The 20241-nt window shown below is 51.4% G+C and overlaps 13 protein-coding genes across 14 annotated transcripts; 4 read left to right on the forward strand and 9 right to left on the reverse strand.

The window, feature by feature from the left end:
• Positions 1 to 928: 928 nt before the first annotated feature.
• On the reverse strand, positions 929 to 3430 carry PPTG_16710 (hypothetical protein). Its single transcript, XM_008914474.1, has one exon. The coding sequence runs from the start codon at positions 3043 to 3045 to the stop codon at positions 1045 to 1047; it is 2001 nt and encodes a 666-aa protein (XP_008912722.1). The 5' UTR covers positions 3046 to 3430; the 3' UTR covers positions 929 to 1044.
• On the reverse strand, positions 3412 to 6464 carry PPTG_16711 (hypothetical protein). Its single transcript, XM_008914475.1, has 2 exons — positions 6403 to 6464; positions 3412 to 6284 (listed from the first exon to the last, which is right to left on the reverse strand). The coding sequence occupies exon 2, from the start codon at positions 5808 to 5810 to the stop codon at positions 3771 to 3773; it is 2040 nt and encodes a 679-aa protein (XP_008912723.1). The 5' UTR covers positions 5811 to 6284; positions 6403 to 6464; the 3' UTR covers positions 3412 to 3770.
• Positions 5237 to 6459, forward strand: PPTG_23970 (hypothetical protein). Its single transcript, XM_008914476.1, has one exon. It carries the CDS (start codon positions 5832 to 5834, stop codon positions 6156 to 6158), a length of 327 nt encoding a protein of 108 aa, XP_008912724.1. The 5' UTR covers positions 5237 to 5831; the 3' UTR covers positions 6159 to 6459.
• A 319-nt stretch (positions 6465 to 6783) lies between the features above and the next one.
• Positions 6784 to 7698, forward strand: PPTG_16712 (hypothetical protein). Its single transcript, XM_008914477.1, has one exon. The coding sequence runs from the start codon at positions 6866 to 6868 to the stop codon at positions 7562 to 7564; it is 699 nt and encodes a 232-aa protein (XP_008912725.1). The 5' UTR covers positions 6784 to 6865; the 3' UTR covers positions 7565 to 7698.
• PPTG_16713 lies at positions 7456 to 8861 on the reverse strand. 2 transcript variants are annotated; one of them, XM_008914478.1, is made up of 3 exons: positions 8380 to 8861; positions 8015 to 8311; positions 7456 to 7944 (listed from the first exon to the last, which is right to left on the reverse strand). In XM_008914478.1, exons 1-3 carry the CDS (start codon positions 8776 to 8778, stop codon positions 7693 to 7695), a joined length of 948 nt encoding a protein of 315 aa, XP_008912726.1. In that variant the 5' UTR covers positions 8779 to 8861; the 3' UTR covers positions 7456 to 7692. The 2 variants fall into 2 exon arrangements, with proteins under 2 accessions (XP_008912726.1, XP_008912727.1); XM_008914479.1 differs by having other exon boundaries at positions 7456 to 8311.
• Positions 8833 to 9651, reverse strand: PPTG_16714 (hypothetical protein). The gene has a single exon (XM_008914480.1). It carries the CDS (start codon positions 9560 to 9562, stop codon positions 8900 to 8902), a length of 663 nt encoding a protein of 220 aa, XP_008912728.1. The 5' UTR covers positions 9563 to 9651; the 3' UTR covers positions 8833 to 8899.
• A 947-nt stretch (positions 9652 to 10598) lies between these two features.
• On the forward strand, positions 10599 to 13513 carry PPTG_16715 (hypothetical protein). The gene has a single exon (XM_008914481.1). It carries the CDS (start codon positions 11203 to 11205, stop codon positions 11884 to 11886), a length of 684 nt encoding a protein of 227 aa, XP_008912729.1. The 5' UTR covers positions 10599 to 11202; the 3' UTR covers positions 11887 to 13513.
• On the reverse strand, positions 11826 to 12712 carry PPTG_16716 (hypothetical protein). The gene has a single exon (XM_008914482.1). It carries the CDS (start codon positions 12529 to 12531, stop codon positions 11956 to 11958), a length of 576 nt encoding a protein of 191 aa, XP_008912730.1. The 5' UTR covers positions 12532 to 12712; the 3' UTR covers positions 11826 to 11955.
• PPTG_16717 (hypothetical protein) lies at positions 12745 to 14381 on the reverse strand. Its single transcript, XM_008914483.1, has one exon. The coding sequence runs from the start codon at positions 13447 to 13449 to the stop codon at positions 12865 to 12867; it is 585 nt and encodes a 194-aa protein (XP_008912731.1). The 5' UTR covers positions 13450 to 14381; the 3' UTR covers positions 12745 to 12864.
• PPTG_16718 (hypothetical protein) lies at positions 14332 to 16618 on the forward strand. Its single transcript, XM_008914484.1, has one exon. It carries the CDS (start codon positions 14465 to 14467, stop codon positions 14954 to 14956), a length of 492 nt encoding a protein of 163 aa, XP_008912732.1. The 5' UTR covers positions 14332 to 14464; the 3' UTR covers positions 14957 to 16618.
• Positions 15300 to 16124, reverse strand: PPTG_16719 (hypothetical protein). Its single transcript, XM_008914485.1, has one exon. The coding sequence runs from the start codon at positions 16115 to 16117 to the stop codon at positions 15455 to 15457; it is 663 nt and encodes a 220-aa protein (XP_008912733.1). The 5' UTR covers positions 16118 to 16124; the 3' UTR covers positions 15300 to 15454.
• Positions 16465 to 17284, reverse strand: PPTG_16720 (hypothetical protein). The gene has a single exon (XM_008914486.1). It carries the CDS (start codon positions 17189 to 17191, stop codon positions 16631 to 16633), a length of 561 nt encoding a protein of 186 aa, XP_008912734.1. The 5' UTR covers positions 17192 to 17284; the 3' UTR covers positions 16465 to 16630.
• Positions 17285 to 17938: 654 nt separating this feature from the next.
• On the reverse strand, positions 17939 to 19313 carry PPTG_16721 (hypothetical protein). Its single transcript, XM_008914487.1, has one exon. It carries the CDS (start codon positions 19175 to 19177, stop codon positions 18452 to 18454), a length of 726 nt encoding a protein of 241 aa, XP_008912735.1. The 5' UTR covers positions 19178 to 19313; the 3' UTR covers positions 17939 to 18451.
• Between the last annotated feature and the right edge of the window lie 928 nt (positions 19314 to 20241).

A 20241-nucleotide genomic window follows, 5' to 3' on the forward strand; every position in this document is an offset into this window, starting at 1 on the left:
CCACGAACGCCTCTTGTACTTCCGGAGTGGGCAAACATTACAGACCTGAAAGTTCAGGGTTTACGGAGTAACGAGGGTCCATCCTGATGCTGTGCAGTCTTCCCACACGTCCCTACAAGATCCTAAAACTGAGCATTTGGTTGGTGCCGTACAATAATCCGCCGTCAATAATCCGTTCTGTACCTTGCCATTCCCTATTTTCCTATGAGCCGGGCAAAGAGTTAACGCGATCACGCTAAAGACTGGCGTGGAGCAACGATCTTTGCCAACAATCGCATCTTTTCATGGCATCGCTACGGATAGACACAGGCGCTTCAAACTTTAATTTGTGGTGGCGATGCTAAAGGCTGGCCCGGACACATCACGAAATGATGAAGTTTCAGGCTTTGACCCACCGAGTTGGCTCAAGTAGCCACCAGAGGATTCGTTATAAGGGGTACAAACACATGTCGATACTAAAAGGTCAGCGTTGAAACGCATCGGATGTTCACAAAAGGATCCCCGGAAGATTATGGTTTGGGTAGAGACAATCAAGGCTCAACAACAAAGAGGAGATTCAGTATACACCTATGTAGAAAGGTGTATACACCAAGGTCTGGACGCTGGAAGAGGCATTTTCGTGTTTTGTGGTCGTCACATGCTCTTCTTCTCTTGTTGAACGAGAAAATTCGCTCGTCACCGTAAAAACAGATATTAGCAGAGGTGGCTGTGCTCAGCTTGCAAACACGCAATGTGTTCAACGAAAGCAGCGAAGACGTGACTTAGATCATCCGCATATTGTGACGGCTGAAACGATTCTACTGAATCAAAGTATCATTAAGAGCATGAACACGTGGAACACGCCATGCTTTGAACATGCTATAGATACTACTTCGAAGTACGATGAATCTTCATGTTCCTGCATTCATAACAACCAGCTTTTTATGAACAACATCTCTAAAGAAATATTTTGGATACATAAGTATCTAGCTATGGCATTTTACTTCAAGCACATTGATATTTATACTATCCCACCGAGTATGATATGGACGATATGGACGGATGTTAACGCGCGTCCGGTAGTCCGTGTAGGTTAAACATGTCGTGCAGTGCCTGAGAGCTGACACTAGGCCGCACAATCGCTGACTGCGTGTTTGGGTTGACACCGCGCTGTGAAATCGGGTGAAGAGCAAAACTACTCACCGCACTCTTCACAAAATCGTCTGGTTTGGGTTCTGCCCCCACACTCGACTCGCCAAGCATCGGTAGCTGTCGCGTTGATGCGTACAAGTTGTAGTTTGACTGAGAGAGCATGCTGGGTTGCCCTTCATGGTCGTATACCATTACACTTGGTCGCAGCAACGGATGTGCAGGATGTTGAGTAACCGGTAAAGTTTCGACGAGATTCTCGCTCTGAGCCATCACCACTAGACGCACCACTTGAGCATACGAGACCATCGTCTCCTGAAGCTCAAACAGTAGCTTCACGACACTATTGAAACGATAACGTGTTAAGCGAAAACCAAACTTCCCCAGTACAGATCGGAGGTCGTCCACTTCGATGTACCCGGTACCAGTAGCGTCTCGTGCCTTCAATTCTTCCTGAAGGTCTTCAATTGTGAGTTCATGTTGCATCATGTGTTGATGCAGTGAGGTTGCGAACTCCGAACGTAGCTGTACGATCTCCCTGAAGTTTTCTACCACATCACTGAGTGTATGTGAGTCAATGCGAACCGTACTACTCACAACGACGAAGTCGTAAAAGATGTGACGCTGGAAGTACAACGCGTTAAGAACGAGTGGTAGCGGGACCAGAACCGTTGCTAATGCGCCAAAATCTTCGTAGATCTCGTCCAAATCGTATACTGCACACTGCACGAACAGCGTGATGAGAAACCCATTAAGAACGAGTAGGAGAATGACCGAGACGTGCCACGCCTTGTACGAGAAGAACCGAATGTCGATCTTTGGGGAGTCCGGTACAACGCCATTGATACTCTCACTCAGCTTCTCCGAACTCTTGTGTGCGATACCCATCGTCGCTGCTGTTCGGTGGTAGAGGCCTTGCTGAAGGAGTTTGCGTTGACGTCGAACGCGTTGGTACTCGAACTCCTCGTGTTGTTCTTGGATGCTACTCATGATCTCCAACGCCTTGTCTGCTTCTTGATTCTGCCAGGCTTTGCCTTCCTCTTGAGCTATCGTATTTAAGTTCTCAATGAGGATCTTCTTGTCATCATTGAACCCGGCAACACGAAGGAGATAGTGAACACAAGAGCGGAAGAAGAGGAAAACCATGAGGTGGACAAGCAACAAGATCCACGCGACGAACATAAACGCCTCGACCAGTTCCTGACGCTCGGGTATGTCTGCATCAAGTGCCTCAAGAACGTTGAGGATCCCACAGATCGCCCAGGCTACTGCAAGAAGCACGACCCACATCATTGGCTCAACTTCGATCATGTGGGAGATCTGGTTGGCTTGAGCTCGGCTCAAGTACTTGGAGAACGGGAAGAGCTGAGGGAATCCGAAGCGACGAAGAAACAAACGTCGAAGAAGACGCAACTCCACGAGTCTTTTGCTATAGTTCTTCTTCTTAGCTGCTCGACCACAACAGAGTAGCGTTTGAGCGGATGAAGGAGCAGAGTCCTTGGGTTCATTCAATAAATGAACGAGATCTTGAGTTGTCATGAGCTCTGCGCGTTCGGCTCGGTCGTTCTGATTACGCAGAAGTTGGAAGACGGCAGTGGACTGCACGATAAGCGCCAGTGCCAGGAAGAAGATGGTTAAGTCAGCCACTTGGAACGCCAGCATCGTCTTGCTGTAGCTGTCGATATTGGGGCTCTCCTTCAAGATCTTGAGTCCAAGACTTATTAAACCCAAGACCATGAGTTCTCGATAAACTTTCTTGAGCATGTGCTGGTATTTGTCAGAAGGGGGAAATTTGAGCTCCATACGATGCAACGCTTTCTCGAAAAGCACGAGGCTGAACGCCAGGATACTCAACTGCACCAGCACTCGCCAGAACTCGACATTCTCTCCGACCTGGAAGAGCGATCCGCCTCCCATGTTGGCTTTTGTGAAATGAGCTACAGCCTTTCAGGGTGAACGGATACCATGGCAGCTCCAGGCTTTACGGATGAGCAAGGCACCATCATGGGCTTTGCCGGGGTGTGTTGCACGTTGACTATGAGCCGGGCAAACTCATGTTTGCTGCACTGTGTGCCAAGCGTTAGGATGCCAAATTGACATTGGGCAACGGCGTCGCTCTTGCTATGAGACGGGCAAGCGGTTTACTGGACTCGAAGACGTCCTAAATCTACACGTCATGGAATCGAAATGGACAGCCGTACAGACCGAAGCTGTTGTTTGTGGCGTTAAGGCGAACGGGAGAAAGGACTCCATACAGCACGATGCAATTTGTGCCCACCGAATCGATCGATACAGTGTAGCGTGGCCGAAGGATGATCATTCGGAGCTTCGAAAAAAATACAGCATAAAGGTCTCCACGGAGCGTCAACGTTGGTCCGCCACGATTATTTTATGAAAGTCCTCCCCAGGCGGACCTTCAAGGCAAGTAAACACGATAAAGACAGTGCTAGATACGACCTTCTATACCAGTTAAATACTAGTAACTCTTCAAACAGCGCAGCGGTGGTGGAGTTTGAATTAATCTTGTGAAATTGTCGAATATGCATGGGAGGCGCCAGTCTTGTATCGGTTACTATGAAGCTATTATAACAGCTTTTTCTACCTACACGGACTACCACACGCTCCACACTAGCTACAGATAGTTACCATCGAGCGTCCGGTAGTCCGTGTAGGTTAAACATGTCGTGCAGTGCCTGAGAGCTGACACTAGGCCGCACAATCGCTGACTGCGTATTTGGGTTGACACCGCGCTGTGAAATCGGGTGAAGAGCAAAACTACTCACCGCACTCTTCACAAAATCGTCTGGTTTGGGTTCTGCCCCCACACTCGACTCGCCAAGCATCGGTAGCTGTCGCGTTGATGCGTACAAGTTGTAGTTTGACTGAGAGAGCATGCTGGGTTGCCCTTCATGGTCGTATACCATTACACTTGGTCGCAGCAACGGATGTGCAGGATGTTGAGTAACCGGTAAAGTTTCGACGAGATTCTCGCTCTGAGCCATCACCACTAGACGCACCACTTGAGCATACGAGACCATCGTCTCCTGAAGCTCAAACAGTAGCTTCACGACACTATTGAAGCGATAACGTGTTAAGCGAAAACCAAACTTCCCCAGTACAGATCGGAGGTCGTCCACTTCGATGTACCCGGTACCAGTAGCGTCTCGTGCCTTCAATTCTTCCTGAAGGTCTTCAATTGTGAGTTCATGTTGCATCATGTGTTGATGCAGTGAGGTTGCGAACTCCGAACGTAGCTGTACGATCTCCCTGAAGTTTTCTACCACATCACTGAGTGTATGTGAGTCAATGCGAACCGTGCTGCTGACGATTACGAAGTCGTAGAAGATGTGACGTTGAAATACACACGTATTCAACGCGAGTGGGAGCGACACTAACACCACAGCAAGAGTACCGAAGTTTTCGTAGATTTCTTCCAAATCATACAAAACACATTGCACGAACAGCGTGATGAGAAACCCATTAAGAACGAGTAGGAGAATAACCGCGACGTGCCATGCCTTGTACGAGAAGAACCGAATGTCGATCTTCGGGGAATCCGGTGCAACGCCATCGATCTGCTTCTCCGAGATGTTGCGTCGTTGGTACTCGAACTCCTCGTGTTGCTCCTGAATGCTGCTCATGATCTCCAACGCTTTGTCTGCGTCCTCGTTTTGCCGCGCCTTCGTCTCCTCTTCAGCAATGGTATTCAAGTCTGAGCTCAGTGTGTTTTTGTCATGGTCTGTTGCAGTCCGCAACAGATAGTGGACACAAGAGCGCAAGTATAATAACACCATGACGTGGAGCACCAGTAATATCCACGCAATCATGAAAAATGCTTCCACAAGCTCTTGACGCTCAGGTATTGCCGTGTCCAGAATTTCAAGAAGCTTCAGCACGCCGCATATCGCCCATGCCACGCCAAGCAGAGCAACCCACATGGACGGCTCCACTTCGATCATGTCAGAAATTTGAGTTGCTTGAGCATGACGCAGATACTTGGAGAACGGGAAAAGTTGTGGAAGCCCAAAGCGACGCAGAAACAAGCGACGCAGCAACCGCAATTCTATGAGCTCCTTGTCGATTGACCTTTGTTTTGCTGATCTACCGCAGCAAAACAACGTTCCGAAGAATGATGGTCTTTCTAGTTCGGAATTTTTCGAGTTGTTAGCTGAGTTCACTAAATCTTGGGTTGTGATCAACTCGGCGCGTTCGGCTCGGTCGTTTTGGTTTCGCAGTAGCAGGGAGATGACAGTGGACTGCAAGATGAGCGCGAGTGTGAGGAAGAAGATGGCTAGATCGGCCACTTCGAAAGCTAGCATCGATTTGCTCTCACTGACAAAACCGGGTATTTCATCGAGGATCTTGATTCCGAAGCTGATCAATCCTAGAGTCATGAGTTCTCGGTACACTTTCTTGATCATGTGCTGATGCTTGTCGGAGGGTGGGAATTGGTGCTCCAGTCCATGAAGAGCTTTCCCGAAAACCACGAGACAGAAAGCCAGGACGCTCAAATGCAGTAGGACCCGCCAGAACTCGACACTCTCGCCAACTTGGAAAAGGGATTCGTCTTCCATTGCGCCTTTCGTAAAATGAACCCTTGGAGGTTTATCGAGTGGTAAAATGAAGCTGTAATAACCCCTCTGGGAGATCATCAGTATCATTTCACTCGTGTCAAGGTGCATTTTGCTCGACTGAGCCGGGCAATGCTATCTTCGTGCTGGTGCTTGGATACCGGATACGTGGCATTCATAGCATCTTTTCATGGCGTCGCCATACACAAATGGAAATCTTCAACCCTTAACTACTGGTGGAGAGCACAAAATGATGCCACTTGCCACAAAATGATGCCGCTTTTGGAAATGTGCTGTAGCGCCAACGGTGTTAACTGCTTCAAACAATACGAACACGATCTCACTCCATATAGATATAACCACTGCGGATCGGCTCTGGCACGGCGAACCTTTCGCTTGAGCGTACCTAGTACGAAGCGAATCGTCAGGAATCGTGCAGGCATCTTAGTTCAGCTGTAGTGGCTCTGCGTGCTCGATATAAAGCGCCTGGACTCCTCTTCAGAAGCGAGGTGCAACTGCATCAAATGACTCGCGGTTCCGGAAAGCAGCGTGGTGAGCTCCATGCACGCACGGGTTGCAGGCCAGCTTCTTCGTGTTTAACAAGAAATATATGAGTAGAGTGCAAGAGCGACACGCACTATAGTTATAAAACGTCGTCGGAATTGCTCAAAACGCTGCACTGTTGGCAGTCATTAGTACTGACATCGTAAAGGCACCAATGTGACTCGTTGGGTCGCCAACTGTCACTCTCGCACGCCAACCAGCAGAATCTTTTGGATTCATCACGAGAACCGCAGCCAAGCGCTGCGGACCAGTCACGCCATGTACGTGCCTATGCATTTGTCCACACCTCATTGATGCTTCGCCTTTCGCATTGGTGTCAAGTCATTTGTTGTGCCATAACAGGAAAGAGACAGATGCAGAGTGAAGGTCGTTTTTCTGCTTGGTCGTTCCAACAGCCAATCAGCGCCGCGCAAGGTGCTGCACGTCATCAAAATATGTGACAGGAACTTCAGTTTTGATCCTCCTGCACCTTTTTCGCGCCATTTCACGTGTAATCAACAGTTCTATTCTCGATTGCGTAATTTCGAGTCACTCGCCACCAACAAAAACATCGCAGCTCTCACTTCTCAATTTCCTTCGAAGAGCTAACAACCCAAAGAAGCATGACCGCATCGACTGCAATGTGCGTGGCCGACCACCATCGTCAGCAGCTCCAGAAGCTGCAAACGCTCATGCCTCACGACTGCGCCATCGTGGTGGCGGCCACGAGCGGCGAAGACGTGGAACTACCCACCGTGCCGCGGCCACATGGCCTGCAACACAGTCTGCAACTGGACCTGGAGGCGCATCGCCGCTGGAACACGAGCTTGTCCGTGGGCTTCCTTAACAGTGTGGACCGTATTGAGATCAGCGAGACCCGCGTCGACTGCAAGACCGTGTTCTATAAGCTTGAGGTGTATCTGAGTCTACCCGCGTCACGACTTCCCGCGAGCACATGCGGTCCGACCTCTACCCGCCTCCCTGCAGCACACCCAACATTCAAGGTAGAACGGTGTTTCGCTGATTTTGAGGAGTTGCGTGAGAACGTGCTGAAGTCTGTGAGCCACATGCCGCAGTGCACATGCCAGTACTGCATGGACTTCCTCGTCTACATCCGCTACAAGTACAGCCAGCCACGCGGCATCGTCAAGCTCACCTCTGGCACGGAAAAACGCAAGGAGATTCTTGCAAAATTTATCAACGACTTCGTGGCAATGGGACAACGTCGAGCACCCACGCTTGGAAAGCGCAAATGCGAGGCGCAGAAGCTCGTACCAGCGATGCTGGAAGCATTTTTGCTTAGCAATGCAAGAGATTGCTAGACAGTATTCATGTATAGGTGCAGATAAGTTTGTGCAAGTAGCCCGCACATGTTGGACTGAGTAAATATCCCTCTAAATTACAAGTATATCACAGAAACAAACATGCAGCCTTCCTCTTGTTGCAATTCTTACAATTCACAAATTGTGACGGGAATCCAGTCGTCATCGAAGTTCGTTTGGATCTTGGCGGGTTGCAACTTCACTTCCGTACCCTCTTGCACCTTCGTGACGGATGCAAGTGGGTTAAACGCTCCTGGAAGAGAAATTTCCTGCGGAAATGTGTCGGTGATGAGGATATCGCTGTCGGAGCTGAGCTCTGCGACGTGGCCGAACCAATAAATCACCATTCCGGGCCCATATCGATTCACATATCCTTGTAGCTGCGTTACCACATACAAACATTCAGACATCTACTCGCAACAAAGCCAATATCAGCAGTTCTTTACTCACCTGACTGGCATTCTCCGTCTCATGTGTGTGTCTGTCTCCGAACATGGCCTTGCTGTCGATCCAGTTAACTACATGCAGTTTCCCGGTCTTCGAGCTCTTGACTCCGATCGGTAACAATAGCCTCACATCGGGTGTCTTGGATAACCCCTTTTCACGAAGCATATCTTCGCTCTCAAATACCAATTGCCGGTTACGCAACGTCTCCAGCAGCAAATACTCGTACTCGACGCCCATATTGTGGCGAATACGGTCAGCCAGCGGCGAGCCGATCTCGTCCTTGCTAATACATTCACGGATCTAGTGATTCACAAGCGATTAGAGTCGAGTTCTGCTTATATCAGCGCCTCTAATAACAACTATCCTACCTCTCGAACGACTCGAGAGTACTCGTCCTCTGAGAGACCTCGATGATTAGGCGCATCCGCCTCCAGTTCGCTCTCGTCCTTCATGGCTTCTTTAAACAAGTTGGAGATCGTGGTCTTACTCCATCCGTACTTGGCATCCAGCAGCACGCGCGCCATCATACACGGTGAGAAACTCACGGACTTGGCGATTTGACGCATGGATTCACCTGCGCTATACCGTGCTACATAATTTTTCAACGTCTTTTCCTGTCGGTGGAGGCGCAACTCGGAGCGGTATTGGTGATGGAGCAGCTGACGCTTGATGACCGAGAACGTTTCCTCCGACACGGAGAGTTGCGGCCCCGTGGCATCAGGGAACGCGTCCAGCGAGCAGATCAACTCGAACTCCCTCTCGTCCATAAACAATTTTTTTTTATGGACGCCACAATCAAGATCATGATTGTGGTCAATGAATCTGATTGGTTGAAAACAGTCTGTATGATGATAAATTATGCTAACGCTGACTAAACTATGAAGTGTCTCAATCTCGGAGGAAGCTTTCTAACAGAGCTGGCACGTGCTGGTGGGCCTCGCAGCGGTGAATCGTGTTCTTTGACGGGTTCTGTGCGAGGTCGATGAAGTCGATCATGAACTCCTGCAGCATGTCCTTGCGCTTCTCGACGTTGGTGTTGGTGAGCGACGTGAGAAGGCGCGGCTGGCGCATCTTGAACCGCATGTAGCGGCCGTACTCGTAGCAGTATTGGCACGTCCACTGCGCGTTGGGGCAGGTCCAGAGCTTAATCTGGTGACGCAGCTTGGCGAAGTCCGAGTACCGTCGCTCCACGCGGAAATCGGGTTCGCGCTGCTCGCTGGCGTCCGACAGGCGTGTGACGGCCATGCGTGGGTTGTTGACGTTCGTAGGTAGTCGCGAGTTGTAGTGGAACTGGTAAACCTCCACGATGTAGTACGTGACGCCGTTGCGCTCCACAGTCTCGTTGATCTCCAGGCGGTCGATGTTGCTAAGGAACGACAACGAAAAGGACGCCGCCGACCAGCGCAGCGGCTCCACGAGCACGGGCGTGAGCGGAGGCGCCTTGATGTCCACGGGCATCTCGCGCTGCGACTCCTTGCGCGCCAGGCGCGGGATCAGGTTCAGCTGCAGCGGCGCGTGCTCCTCTGAGGCAATAGCGACAGGCTGCGGCATGGTTGGCAAACTATGGATCGGAAAGTGTTGCGGTATTCAACTGGAGGTGAATTCCAAAATGAGTGTGTGTGAAGTCAGGCCGCTCGCCAGGCTGCGCGTAATACGGCTTTACCGTGTCTCTGCCTCTGCAAGGTCCGACGGGAGTTTTCATCCAATGGAAGGGTGTTTTAAGTAAAATTCGACCTATCATTGGCTGAAAGTTTGAATTATGGTCGTCACCAGTATGTCATAATCTGCGGGTAGGGGTTTCATTGCACTCCCTTGGTGAGCTTGTTTTGGCGTGGTCTCCGTCCAGCACTGCAGCAGTCTATAGCGCGAGCTCCACTGCCTTTGGTGCATCGAATAGGCTTTGCAGCAGGGACCAGCTTATGCCGCGATCATTGAGATGATCGGAGCATGCATGTGTATTTCGGGTGCGGGTGTTTGCGGTCATCGTGGGTCGGAAAGGCGGTCCGACCAACACTCTTGACGCTGCTTCACTGTGTGACACCAGTCTGCAAAAGGCAATTTGGGGTTGCTTTCTGCGGGAGTTTGTGGCCTTCGGACAACGCAAAGTACCAGTAACGAAAGGTAGCAGCATATATCACTGCGTGGCGCCAGAATCTGGCGACGTTACAATGTAGTGAAGCCATTTCAGCGAAGCCTGTCGAGGCATTGTGATGGCAACGCGAATTTGTCAGCGACCTAGATTCCTGAGATGAATGGAGTTGCTGTCGTTTGGTTCGCAGCGGACAACGTCGCGCGGCAGACAGCGTCGCCGAGCGAAACACACACGGAACATGGCAACGGATTTTGCGGCACTGATTTGCATGCCAGCAACAAAGAGCAATCAATTGAAGTACAGAATATTCAAAAATGATAGTTGAATAGAAAAGAAGCTGTTTCGGAAGGGATCGATTATAAAAATAGAGTTTCAATGTGAAATGAAAGCGTTGAGAAGCAGATATGAAAGGTATTGAAAATCATAAGGTAGGCCCGCTGAACTGTTCACGACAAGTTGAAGGTTGTGCGTAAACTGAAGTTTACAGCGCAAACAGATTGCTGCGGTTGGGCGCAATCTCTTGTGAACCAAAGGCCGTCATCGAGTCTCCGCCCAGATGGCCGCTGTTGGCCCAAGATCGCCGCATAGATCGCTGTTCCAAGCCTACAGAATCGCTTCAAGACCATTCAAGACCATCCTAGCACATTACTGCAGTGAGGATGTAGCCACCTCAAATCGCAGCCACTTTGACTCGAGTGCAGCTTTCCTCGGCGCTTCATGGTGAAAGCTATCATGGTCGGGCGTGATAATTCAAGACGAATGAGGGTGTGGCGCGCGAAAGAGAGAGCAAGGCATTTGTCTGTGGGTGACATTTTTATTTGGCATGCAAGAGAGCATTCGACGATGGCTCCAATCTTTGAAAATTGCTACATTTCTCAGTCTGAAGAAGACCGAGTTCAAAGTCCTAACATTAAAGCGAAGGGAGCCCCCATGCTCACCTCCGTGCTCGAATCACTCCATCAAGTTCAATCCGGCGACGATCAAACCGTCGTCTTTCCGACCAACGATATTGGGGGACTAGATTTCTGTTGATGGGACGGCGTACCATCGCATAAGCCTACAATTGGCCATTCTACGAATCCTTCCATTTTGTTTTATCATGGCGCCGACCTCCGCGGCAACGTCTCCGCGAGTCTTCACGCCGACCCAAGCTGCGGTCGTGGCTCTCCACGCAGCCGGATCTTCTCCATCCACACCTTCCCCGAAAACCCGCAGCCGCAGCGGTTCCTTCCTCCCGCTGCAGCGTTTCGAGTGCGTGCGAGTGGCCAAGAAGCTCCGTCGCGATGGCCATCGCTTGTACGTCGCCTCCGTCTTCCTCCACCGCAGCGAGGCGCAGCGCCGCCGCTCGGAGGGCGTGTATAAGGTCACGCCCGCCTCCAAACTATCGGTGGAGGCCATGCACGCCGTAATGATGGCTGAGCGTCAGCCGGACTTTGTAGTGGAGCGCCGTTTCTCGGAGTTCCGCCAGTTGCGGGACCGCGTCACGGCGCTCGTAAGAGCCGATGCAGCGCACGTGAAGACGTGCGTGGATTGCCAGGACCTGTTGCGTGTTGTTCTCAGCCCGAAGCACCGGAATTGGACTGTAAGGCGGATGTGTGGCAACAAGGAGCAGCGATTCGCGCTGCTCACAGCGTTCGTGAACGATCTACTGATGCTAACGAGCGGGAGTATCACTCACGAGACGTCTGCTGTAGCTAAGCACTGTAAAGTGCGGGTTCAAGTGGCCGAGATGTTGCAGGACTTTCTTAAGCGCGAGTACGAAGACTCGCTCGGTATAATTTAACGTCGAGGTAACAAGAGAAGAAAGATGACAAGATATTTACACTACTAGCGGGTGTACTTGAGGTTTGTTCTACGCGGTGTGCGTGTCTTCTGGTTCAGTGTCAAATAGGAAGTTGTGCAGCATCTGAGGAATATGAGCTTGACCTGAACACACCTCGCCGCCGTCAACTGACGAGTTATGCACGGTGAGGGCAAGCAGGTCATTGACCAGTTTGGTGAGCTTGCGGAGTGCTCTCTCCTCGCCCATAAGCCGCAGCGTCAACGCTTCCGGGTCGACACTGCCCAGCACATAGAGCTCGACCAGCTCGGCGCAAAATTCGCAGTGCGTATAGTCGTGAGCTGACCATGCAGCGTCGTAAATGCCGCCCCGCAGTTGTGCGAATTCGCCCAAGGTCTTCTCCGTTCGCACTGCCGCCTTTAGCGGTCTACGATCCGCGCTGATGGGGCTCTCGCTGTCTACGGAGCTACGGAAAACCTCGATCGTGTAGAGAGCGTTGCTACGCTTGCCTTTGCGACTCGACACGCGGATATCCACGATGGTCTTAAGCTTTAGCAACGCCTGTCGCCGCGCTGACACCCACGCGGGCTCGATGGACACGGGGATCAGCAATTGCAGCTTGCATTTGCTCGACAGGTTTGGCAGCATTGTCGAGATGAAATCACACGCCACCACTGGGACAAAATACTGGAAGACGCTGCGAGTGCCTGGCACATTTGAGAATGGCGTGGCAGGTCCCCTCGGTTGGCTTCCAAGGGCTTCAAATGCGTAGGGCGTAGGCACGCGCAGCTACATCTAAACATCAACTGAACCGTGTGATGGTCGGTGTATACAGCGTATACTTGTTGTGGACACAATCAAATGGTGCTTCGCATCGACTTCAATGATGCATCGAGAAAGCGATTAAGTTGGATCGATTATTCGGTGATACACCTTACGACACGGACAAGAATTGTGGACATGGCTAGCTATTATCGCAGTCTAGGCAGCTTCATTTGCTGCATTGAAAAGGAAGGCGTGGACGATTTGAGGTACAGTGGTCTGTCCGGAACAGCAGCCTCGAGCGTCGATGGAGGTGTGCTGAACGGTAAGCGAAAGTATCTCCTCCACGAACTTCTCCACTGTACGTGCTAACCGCTTGCCACCGAACAAGCCGACAAGGAATCCGTCGGGATTCGCCCCAAACACGACCTGGTCCATGAACCCCGCGCAGAACTCGCAAGGTTCCGAGCGATGCGCGTCGTGGACGATATTGTACACTTTGTTGCGAAGATCCACAAACTCTAGCAACGTCCGTTCGATCCGGACGGTCGGTCTGCGTAGCCTTGCATCGTCCTGCACTCCTTCATTATCCGTACTGGTGGGGTCCGAACTCGCAGAGTCGGCGAATACTTCGACGACGAACCAGTCTTTCTTGTCATTTCCAGCGCGACGCACTTGAACCGCGTCGACTTTCTTGAGTTCCAGCAGTGCATTTCGTCGAGCCGACACAATGGAAGGTGTAATTGTGACTGGTACCAGCAGTTGAAGGTTTGAGCCCAGCTTGTTGGAGAGCGGTGGTAACATGGTGACACGGTGATAAAAAGTCTTAGTTGTACGCTTGCTTCACGTTAAAACTGAAAATGAGGTACAGCAGCTAAGTTGAGGCGCCATGACTTGCGAAGCGGACAGCTTCGAAGCTGTGGTGCAGCGTTCGTCGCTCATCAAACCCGAATGTTTAGAACTCCGACTCGATGCATCTAATCTTGCAGATTAGACTCGCACCGGAAAACGCCGGATAATAATTATTCCAGTGCAATGATACTGTATACATACCGACTAGAAAAGGGGATGCGCCGATCTTCGTCTACAGCCATTTCTGAAGTGCAATGGAGACCGCATAGTGTCCACTCTCGAGGTTATCTGTCGCTTTGGTGTTCGCGCACGCTTCGCTTCGGCAACCGGCGTAAAAGGCTGTTATGCTCCTACTAGGAACTTCTTAGCACAACCCCTTCCTCTTGTGTGCACAAAGCCTTTCAAAGCCTCAGCATGGGCTTCAAGCGATGATGGCCCCCACTGAGACAGAGACGGGAAGGTTATCCTTGCCTATGCATCCACCACATTGTTGTCCGGTGCGATGGCAACAGCCAACCACCTTGCCGCCAGACTTGTTGTCACGGTCAATCTGCCCCTTGTTTTCACGTACAGGTCACACTGCACAAGATAGACACCTCAGCGGCTCCGCAGCGGCCACATCATCCGCAACCAAAGCCTTCCGGACAATAACGACTGGGCATGTCGCTCGCCCTGCAAATCCTCTCACTTGAATATGTGACGGTGCTGTACATGTACCGCTTCCAGAATGCGCGTGCGGGCCAGTCGTTTGTGCTTGAAGCTGTCAGAGCTGGCGCGTCGCATGTCCACCCGCCACGCACGCGGTGCGAGATTCGTGCGAGAGTGACCGAATCTACAGAGAGAGAAGAGTTCTCGTGGTTGTGTTGCAGTTGTCTTCGCCATCGGCACGCGTTTCTACTTGTGTATCGAGGCACCCCACGTTTCATTCTTGAATTATCCCTTAGAATTCTTCCACGACTTGACCGATATGCTGCGGTCGCTAACGATTCAACCGCTGGTGCCCGTTATGGGCGGTGATCCGTGCAACCACTCGCTCCCTGAGCCCGTCGCCGACATCCTCACCACGTCGGACAGCCACAAAGGCATCAACGCTACCGTGCACGTATACTTCCGCTCGACCGCCACCGTCCAGTCTCAACCTTTGCAGGAGCGCACCCCGGACTACTCGTTCCGGTGCACATTCGCAGAGCTGAAAAAGCTGCGCTCACAGATCCAGTCAACTGTGGGCCGTGGCGGCCACTGCGCGCACTGCAAACGTGTGGCAACGTACATGGCTTACTGCTGGGAACGGCCACGCCTGCTTGCCCCGTCGTGGCAGGGCGGTATGACCCTGCAGATGGAGCCGCTGAGCTCGTTCCTGAACCAGCTGATGCGCTTCGCCGCTCAGCTGGGCGCAGAGGATCACCCGGAGTTTGCTGCCATCATGGCTCGCTTCATGCAACCGCGTGATGAAGTATAATACGCTTCCGTCGGAATAGAAATGACCGATGCACGCCCGGCGGAATGCTGACGCGCCACGTCCAGAAGGCTCAACTAGCCACGGGTCAATGACCCAGGCAGAATTGAGCGTACCCGCCCGCCATCATGATGGCAGGAAATAGGGACGCGGAGCCGATTGTCCTTTTGCGAGCGTACCCGCCTAGCGTGAAAGGAACTCCTTTACGACGCAGGAGATAGGGACGCCACGCTGCTTTTCATGCAGCTCACTTGGGCATTCTAAGGACGAAGAGTCCGCGCAGGCGTCGAGGCTTTGTGCTCGTCGTTTGACTCACTTACTTACGCGCTCGTTTCACGTAACATACATTCTACTTGTTTCTTAACGTGTACATGTAGTGACTATTATGTCGGTAAAATGCAAGACAAATACTAGTCAGCTGCAGGAAACATAAGATATGATATTCAAGAGAGTAGCAAGAATTAATAGAGTTCGTCCAAGGTGGTGTCCTGGCGTTAGGCTTCAGCTATCCGAAGCACGAGGTAGAAGGAATTGACGCACGACTTGGTGGCTCTGGACTTGGCCAGAACACCACGGTGTTCCTTCCGTACAGGCAAAGTGGATCAGGATGTCTACAACACCGTCCACGAACTGCTGCAGCGACCGTTTGATCTTTTCGCGACCAACGAGACGCTGAAGCACGCTGCTACCGAACTTTTTGTCGCCGGTGTCAATATACAGCATCATCTCCTTGCAAAATTCACAGGAGACGGATGTGTGTGCCAAGTGGGACGCGTTGAAAAGCGCTTGACGGAGATTATCAAAGTCCACTAGCGTCTTCTCCACCCTGTAGGCTGGCGGCCGAGTGTCCTCACTATCATTTAACTGAGTACGCGCTGCGTCAATGTCTTTTGAGCTGGGAGTCGAGATCCCGGTGTACACGTCAAGTGTGTAGTACGTAAGCAACTTTGTGCCCTCACGACGCGATGTGGCACCGGAAACGACCAGACTCTCGATTTCGTGAAGTGTCAGCTGACGACGCTGGGAGGTGGAGGCATTTGGTGACGTTCTCGTTTCGACAGGAAAGATTGATCGTGAAGACGAGCGGGTTAAACCCTTTGCTTGTTCTTGTGTCTGCATGGCTGGAATTATGAGCCGGACGGGGCCAATTCTGAAGTGAGCCATGGGGCCGAGAGAAAGGCAAATAGATGTATGTGAACGAAGGATTCAAGTCATCATCAATCACGGACCTGACCGTCAGATGACACGACTGACATCCAATCCGACGGATTCGTCTCGAGATGAGATTCCGATGCCCGCGGCCGCAGCCGACCAACACTAGCAAGAGCCCCGGCTCTCTGAGGAATCCTAAGACCCTCAGTAAGAGAGCACTGTCGCCGCGATGCTCCGCAAGCTACAAGGACTTCATCACTTTCTTGGTCGAAGAGCTACAGTTGTAATCCGCTCGATTAGATGAGTGAGTGCCCACTGTTGAATCGACAAACTCCTGTCAGATCAAGTTTGTTCAAACGCCCTCTAATAACCAGGAGTATCTTCTCGTCCCGAGACCTGGACCAGGATTAGGACGAGGGTATCCTGTACGTGTGTGCGCTAGTCGAACCATTTGAAATGACACTTACCAAATTATGACTCAAGTTGAAGTTCACATACATCAAAACGAAGCAGCATTATCACATTTTACTGACAAAGAAATTGGGATACAAGTTGCCAGCATTGTAGCTTTCCGCAACACACGCGTTTGTCGGACGAGCAGCGAAGAGGGACAAGAAGCGCGAGGATGTCGTTCATGAACTGCTCCAGAATGAAATGAGTCCAGTCTGCTTGCCCGTCGAGAGAACCGTTGAGTTCCTGAGCATTCGCAGCGCAGCGTGCCTTTATCGCTTTGCAGAAGCTGCAGCGCGACAGCAAATGAGTCACGTCCACGGCATGACACATTGCTGCACGGAGGGCTTCGAAGTCGGCAAGTTGTTTCTTACTGCGATGCACTGGGTCGTGAGAGCCACGAAGTGATAGCGTTGTCTTCATGAAGACTGTGACTTCGGCGTGCGAATCAGTCAAATTCTCGCTGTTTGACGTTGATGCCACCGAAATCGACTCGACTTCGTGCAATCCCCAACGGACTAGGTCGCGATGCTTTCCCCCAGCGTGCACAGCCATCAACGCGACGCTGAGAGGTCGAAGCTGACTGGTTGATGAGGTCGGGCTGGACATCATTGTTGTGCTCGAGCTGAAGCTCATGGTAATGGAATGGTTGGGGCGAAGACAATTTGACACTGGCGTTGCATGGTGAGCTGAGTTGAGCCCCTGCCTGTATCACCCGTCCAATCCAATTGATTGCTATGCTGGAAATATTACATTGGTCGGTGTTCAACCTGACCATCACTCAGTGCCATCCTACCTTCGTAATCTCCATGATCACCCCCAGCAATTTGTCGTTCCTAGACTATGTCGCCTCATTCGACGTAGAACACACAGCTGGACGAACTGTTCGACAAGGACTGGGAGGGACTAGAAGCCAAGGCATCGCACGTCCTGCGATCGGTATTTACATCCGATTTGGGATACCCCAAATCTTGTAGAGCTTGATGAACACCGTTGGTCGGCGGAAGCAATCACGCAAACAGAAACAAGAGATGGAGTGGCAATATGGACATGTGGCCACGAGCTGCTGCTGTTTGGCGACAGCCACCTATTCAAGCGCACGCTGAAGTGGCACAGACGCCGAAGTGTTGCGATGGTCTGAAGCGATGGTACTTGTTAACAGTCAATGGCGATCGATGTCCAATACAGATGTAGCAGCATTTCAACACTGCGTAGTCTTCGCGTTGCTGTCCGTCCAACGTTGTATGATACAACTTATATCTACTACTTCGTAAAATATTCGCAGCAACTTGACTGCCAGACATGCCTGCGCATAGCCTTGACTGTTCTTCCTCGGTGCGCCAAGATTCTGGTGCACGTCCACACCACAGCGCTCACATTCAAAAGCTGAACACGGGGGTTTTCATAACCATTTTGGTAAGTGGAATGTCTACCAATCGTTTTTTTTCTTCTGACGCACACAGTGCTGTAAATGCTAGTGGAGTATGCGAACCAAGACGTCTGCAAACGCGAATGAATTTTTATCCCACAAGCGTAGCTTATAGTACTCGACTTTAGTGGTAAAAATTGCTGCTTGGGCTACATTACCAGCTTCAAGTTGCTTGATATCATGTCGATGTGCCCATTATTGAAGATGCTGAGCACCGGCATCTGCTGTTCCCACTTGGGTTCCTTGCAGGAACTCCATGTGAGGAATTTCTTACCGCTTCATGCTTGAATGCACGTCGTTGTGACTCCCACAAATAATGCTATCGGCCCCATATGCAACGTAGCTATTGTGCTTCTGCATCAACTGAATAAATATATGTATCTGTGGCCTGTGTCCAAACAAGGAGCAATAGCCCCCTCCCTCTACACGCCCACTCTTCGTCCAATAGATTAAATCCTAACTTCGTTTCAGCGCAGGTGGTTGATCTCCCCGGACTTCTTGAGAAAACGTACGAGGCGATATGGGATGTGGTCGAAGCCGTGGCAGTGCGGACTTCGCTGGCCGTCGCCGCCCCGACCGATGGCGAGTGCCACCATACGGTTCAAATACGCCTCCATCATGTCCTTCCGGTGGGCTTTGGTGGCCCAAATCTTCTCCATGATACCCGATGGACGCTTGCTCGAGTCGCCTACGAACGCCGTGATGTCATCGCAGTAGATGCAGCCGCGCGAGGGACGCGGCTGCTGTGCGTGTACCCAGATGTTATAGCGAAGCTTAACGAACTCGGAGAACTCGCGCTCCAAAGCGTAGTCCGACTCCTGCGGGGCTGACGAGGGCGTCGGCATCTCCGTGACGCTCTGACGGCGTTGCGGAGACGTGTCGGCCGCGGCGGACGAGCGGCGATTAGCTGAGTTGCGTGACGTTGGGATGCGGATCTCCGGGTTCTTGAGGAAAACCTGCACCACGTAGCAGAGTTTGCCCTGGCGTTTGACCGTCTCATTCACTTCTAGGTGGTCGATGGCCTTGAGGAAACCCAGAGCGTCCGCCGCCTTGGCGTAGTGGCATGGCCACATGCGCAGCGGCTGCAGGTCCGGTACAAGCAGCATGCTGTTGGCGCCAGGTTTGCCTGGAGGCGACGCTGGACGCATTTCGTCGTCGGGGAGGCTCTGAGCGTGATACATCATTCGCATCATGCTTGCCTGGTAGTCTTGGTTGGCTTGGTAGCTGTTGGTGTTGTTGGCAGAACTGTGAATGGTGCGGCCTAATCATCGCTGCTGGGTGTTGTGGGAATGAGGACATACTCACCTTCTTTCCATAACTATCCACAACATCATTTTATGAAGGTACATGTGGTCAAAGAGGGAAGTTATTGCAAAAAGAAGAAAATTTGTGGAGCAAGTTATGGAGGTGACAAATATTTCAAACAGGAAAATAAGTGCGTAGTGGTCTGCTTGTCTATGGATATCTGATGAGGCCGTCCCACCCATGACCAACTGCAACGTGAACAGAACCGCTACGCAAGAAAATGGCGGGAGATGAGCTCCCAATACCTCGTGAGTCAACTCCACGGCCATGGCTGGCGCCTTCCCCACGCTATGTTGGGACGCTAATAGACGGAGGGCTGCGCTAATACGCTAAATGACCACCAGTATAGCGCGAATCGCCGCTTCGAGTCAGCGTGGTTGTTGCAGGCACGCGCCACTCGATCGTATGTTTCATGGCTATACCGCTTCGCTGCACCATCTGTGCCTCTTCCCTCCACGAACATAGCTTTGTTTAGTGTGGCGAACACCAGTGGTCGGCCTAAACGAAATTGGCAGCCGGCAGCCTCGCTGCCAACCGCGTTATCGACAGCGCCACATCCGCCGCAGCAAACAACAAATCGATACATGTTTTAATGTTGTTAGGCGCTTTAGTAGTGGAGATGAAAGTTCACCGCCGGAAATATATTGACTGCCAAGCGTGACACTTCGCTGCTCGATTCGCACTACACTAAACTGTACCTTCAACTTGGTAACTGGTTGCTCTACGCACATGCGGTACAACAACGCCAAGTAAACAAGAATCCTCATTCGATTATAAATTTCGCGGTGACCTTGAGGTCTGCTCCTGATAGCAATGGTGAATCGAAGAGTGACCAGTAGATAATATCGTCAGAACTTACGATCACCAACGCGTGCCTTCCGGAGGCTTGCCGGTGTGGTACTTTACTAAATTCCTTGTAGATTCACATCTTGTTTACCTGGGAAGCCGCTTG

This window comes from Phytophthora parasitica, assembly GCF_000247585.1.
Source record: "Phytophthora parasitica INRA-310 unplaced genomic scaffold supercont2.60, whole genome shotgun sequence".
Taxonomy (NCBI): Eukaryota; Oomycota; class Peronosporomycetes; order Peronosporales; family Peronosporaceae; genus Phytophthora; species Phytophthora nicotianae.